The sequence below is a fragment of the Elephas maximus genome, chromosome 16 (genome assembly GCF_024166365.1).
Source record: "Elephas maximus indicus isolate mEleMax1 chromosome 16, mEleMax1 primary haplotype, whole genome shotgun sequence".
NCBI lineage: Eukaryota > Metazoa > Chordata > Mammalia > Proboscidea > Elephantidae > Elephas > Elephas maximus.
The window spans coordinates 52,134,584-52,139,096 of NC_064834.1; the positions used below are offsets into that span (position 1 = coordinate 52,134,584).

Below are 4,513 nucleotides of genomic sequence, written 5' to 3' on the forward strand. Positions count from 1 at the left end.
CTTGGTCAACATAATTTTGGGGGGTCTCAGATTTCCTATTTGCAAAATAAAGATAATAATGCCCTAGACTGTAAAGATTTAACAAGAGCAACACATGAAACACTGAGAGTAGAGTGTCTGGTACACAGTAGTGAGTTAATGCTAGCTCTCTTCCCACTGATCAGAAAATAATGATCAAATGTTCTTCCCAATTTGTATTGTATTTGAAATTTTAACTGAGTTTAAAGCTCCAAAGAAATCATACCACTAGCTCCTTTTTTTCACATATTCTTTTTTACTAAATAAATTATCTTTAGTAGACTAGTTATGCATAATTTTCCTCGACGAAACCATTTTTCCTTTCTACCTCAGTTAAATTTGCTTAAGTAATCCCTACAACTGTTGCAAGCAGAAGTGAGTTGGCCTCTCCTCATTTATATACTCTTGGTTTGTCTCTCTTCTAGGTCAGTGAACAATTTTCTGATGACTGGTCCAAAGGTAAGGAAAAAAAAAATCCTTTGATTCCTTTGGATTTCACTTATTTTAGCTTGTTGGCTAAAGACTACACATTTCTTTTCATTATGTCCCTCCTTTATCATGCTGTGTATATCACAGATCGAATAACTGTGGCCCAGAGAGGGTTAGGGAAACACTCTAAAGCACATAGCAAAGTACGGTCAACTAAAGAGTACTGAGTCTGAATTTTTGGCTGGAATTTCCAGAGCCAGAAAAGTCAACAGCCTTTCATGGTCGTGTCAGGCTGCAAAACCATATATCCTTCTCATTACAGTGGTGGGATGTAGTAGTTTCCCATCTTTAAAATGCTGGAATTGTCCTGCATGATCTCTAAGGTCCTTTCTAGTTCCAAAATGTTATTTTCTAAGATAGTAGTGGAATGAGAACAGCTGAAATTCCATGAATTATGTGATTTGGGTTCATTCTGGAGAGGTGGTATAGTGCAGTGAATAAGTACATGGGCTCTAGAATCTGATAAATGTGAGTTTCATTCTCAGTTTATGCCATTTGCTAGCTGTGGGACCTTGGACAAATTACTCACCTTCCTGAGACTGATTATAAAACAGTACCTAGTTCACAGGGTTGTTTGTGGTGTTAAATGAGACAGCATATTCAAAACACTTACTCTGTCATTATTTTGGGAGAGTGGACAGGAAGAGAGGTGTTTGGCCACTTTAGAGCAAATGCCTCCCAAGTTCAGCTGCTTTGAGTCTGAATTCTGACCCTCTGTTGCTGCAGGCTTACTTGATCTACTCCAGCAGTGTGGCAGCTGGTGCCCAGAGTGGTATTGAAGAATGCAAATACCAGTTTGCCTGGGACCGCTGGAACTGCCCCGAGAGAGCCCTGCAGCTGTCCAGCCATGGTGGGCTTCGCAGTGGTAAGGAAAGCCTCGGCCACAGCTCCCCGGACCCCCTGGCCACAGGTTAGAGCCCCACTCTCCAGGGATGGCCCCATGCTTCCTCTATACCCTTATTCCTCACCTAGTCTCTACTCTCAGGTCAACTCTCTCTTTGATATCTTCCTTTCTCCTTCTCTAGCTCCTCTTTCCTGTCTAAATTTTTTTCTTTGCTCCCCAATACTTTCCCTGCTCAACGAATGGACCTTGCCTCACCCCTAATCCTATACCACCCTTGGCCTCCCAGTTGGCTAAAAGGTTTCCTCAAAAAGGTGCATAACATCAGGAGGTAGGTGAGGGTGATTTTCCTTGTGCTCTTAGCCCCTTTCCCCAATCTTTAGCAGACTCAGCATAGAGGTGCTAGGTAAATGGGAGCTAACTTGGAGACCAGATTCCCATGAAGAAGATAAGGAGTGGCCAAGGCAGTAAATGAAATGGCTGCCTCGCAGGGGTTCTTTTCAGGACTAAGCATGCCTTTTAGATGCCAATGTTCCAGGAGGAAGTGGGAATAGGCTCCTTACAGCCTGACCCTCAGGTTCATCTCCTTCCCTACTTCTTTAGGTTCTTTCCCACCTAAATCTTTTAAAATCATGTATGTCAACAAAAATCTAGCCACCTAGTCATAAAATGTATGACTTGAAAGGATGGGAGGAGAAAAGAGTAGGGCTGGGGCCAGGACTGGAAGAAATCCTGGAAGAAGGTAAACCAAGAAAAAAACCCATTGCCATCGAGTCAATTACAACTCATAGCGACCCTTTGGAAGAAGGTAAGGTATGTTATAAAAATGGGGAAATAGGTTGGAGCTGAGAAAGGAGGGGATAATGATGGTATTAGAGGAAGGTAACGTGACTGGCATTTCCTTGGGCTGCAACCCCTCCCTCTAATGCCCCTAATTTTTGGTTCCTGCCAGCTAATCGGGAGACAGCATTTGTACATGCCATCAGTTCTGCTGGGGTCATGTACACCCTGACTAGAAACTGCAGCCTTGGGGATTTTGACAACTGTGGCTGTGATGACTCCAGAAATGGACAACTCGGTGAGTAGTGATATTGGGGTGGGTAGGGCAGGCCAGTTTCCTTAGAGAATGAAGAACTTGGTGGGGTGAAGAATAAAAGTCTGCACAGCTGTATTCTTCTAAATCTCAGGAAAATCATGAAGATAGGTGAACCAGTTTGAACTCAAACCCTACAATGAAAAGCAGCCCAAACATAGCTTAGGGAACCTCATTCTCTCACTGAGTGGTCTCCTTAATTTAACAAAATAGTAAAGGAACAACACTCCCTGCTGACTTAATCCTCTCTGCATCTCTCAAACATAGGGAGGATTTCCTTCTATGTTGCTTATCCTTGTCTCCTTTCCACTCTCTACCTCCACTGCCGCCTCTGATCTTCTGTGCCCTTCTGGTTCAGCTTCCAACTTGGTTGTTCCTTATTATTTCAACTGCAACCTTCTCTACCCCTCAATACTAGCGCTCCACTCACCTTTTCTGAGCCATATGTCCCTTCCGGACCTCAACTGCCGGCTGGGCATGTGCCCACCCTGCCCAATGGCCTCACTCGCCACCGGGCAGGTGCACACTTTGCCCAACGGCTGGATACACTGTAACCAGGGGTGCACACAGTCATTGAACGCACTCAGCAACTGCTTACATCATGGAGCTATGAGCAGGGTGTTGGCTGAGACTGGGAGGGGAAGCATTAAGGTGGTAACAAGAAAAAAGAAAAAGATCTTCTGGGCTCAAACTAATGGAGATACAAGACACTCACCCGACCTTAATCCACCCCATCCCAGATCTCCGAAGCCCAATTAGAAACAGCAGCCCAGGAGGCTCCACACCCGCCTGCCCAGTGACCTTTGCTCCCCTGCACTTTTCCAGGGGGGCAAGGCTGGCTGTGGGGAGGTTGTAGTGACAACGTAGGATTCGGAGAGGCAATTTCCAAGCAATTCGTCGATGCCCTGGAGACAGGACAGGATGCCCGGGCAGCTATGAACCTGCACAACAATGAAGCCGGCCGCAAGGTGAGCCCCGCAGCCCCTGGGATTAGGCAGCACGCTCCATTCACTAACAACTGTCCAATTCACTTAACAGACTGGGAAAACAAGGTGCCAAGCGGGCTGGCCACGTGGACTAGCTAGACGTCTTGCAGCTGCTCAGTGACAGCGGCCTGTTCGCTCCTCTCTTTCCCCAGGCAGTGAAGGGCACCATGAAACGCACGTGTAAGTGCCACGGCGTGTCCGGCAGCTGCACCACGCAGACCTGCTGGCTGCAGCTGCCTGAGTTCCGCGAGGTGGGCGCGCACCTGAAAGAGAAGTACCACGCAGCACTCAAGGTGGACCTGCTGCAGGGTGCTGGCAACAGCGCGGCCGGCCGCGGCGCCATTGCCGACACCTTCCGCTCCATCTCCACCCGGGAGCTGGTGCACCTGGAGGACTCTCCGGACTACTGCCTGGAGAACAAAACGCTAGGGCTGCTGGGCACGGAAGGCCGAGAGTGCCTGCGGCGCGGGAGGGCCCTGGGCCGGTGGGAGCGCCGCAGCTGCCGCCGCCTCTGCGGGGACTGCGGGTTGGCGGTGGAGGAGCGCCGCGCGGAGACCGTGTCCAGCTGCAATTGCAAGTTCCACTGGTGCTGCGCTGTACGCTGCGAGCAATGCCGTCGGCGGGTCACCAAGTACTTTTGTAGCCGCGCGGACCGGCCGCGGGGGGGCACTGCGCACAAGCCCGGGAGAAAATCCTAAGGGTCTCCTCTCCTTTCTTTCCCCATTTGTCCTTGGCTTCTTTTAGGGATTCCAGTATTAGAGGAATCTAGGGAATGGGGACCAGCACTCCCAAGCCCAGGGAGCCTTAGAGGGAGAGGCTCTGCTTTGCCATCTCTCAGGAGTTTACCACTTTCCAACCTGTTATCCTCTGCACCCTCTTGCAGTTCTGTTCCCAAGCCCACATTAAGTCTGGGCAGTCTCCTAAGATTTTGAGCTATTAATCTTCCTTGGACTAGATGAGATAGGCGTTCCTTCCCCCCTTCCTAGCTGCCTTAACACCTAAACTGGCCTGTCAAGCCTTAGAATTGGAAGAGCCTTCATAGATATGCAGGGACCAAGTACAGCTTTTCTCTTTTGCCCATTTTCT

General features: G+C 48.7%; 1 protein-coding gene across 1 annotated transcript; it reads left to right on the forward strand.

The window, feature by feature from the left end:
* Positions 1-447: 447 nt before the first annotated feature.
* WNT8B (Wnt family member 8B) lies at positions 448-4,125 on the forward strand. Its single transcript, XM_049855037.1, has 5 exons — positions 448-477; positions 1,234-1,372; positions 2,301-2,426; positions 3,267-3,409; positions 3,580-4,125. Exons 1-5 carry the CDS (start codon positions 463-465, stop codon positions 4,123-4,125), a joined length of 969 nt encoding a protein of 322 aa, XP_049710994.1. The 5' UTR covers positions 448-462.
* Positions 4,126-4,513: the final 388 nt, after the last annotated feature.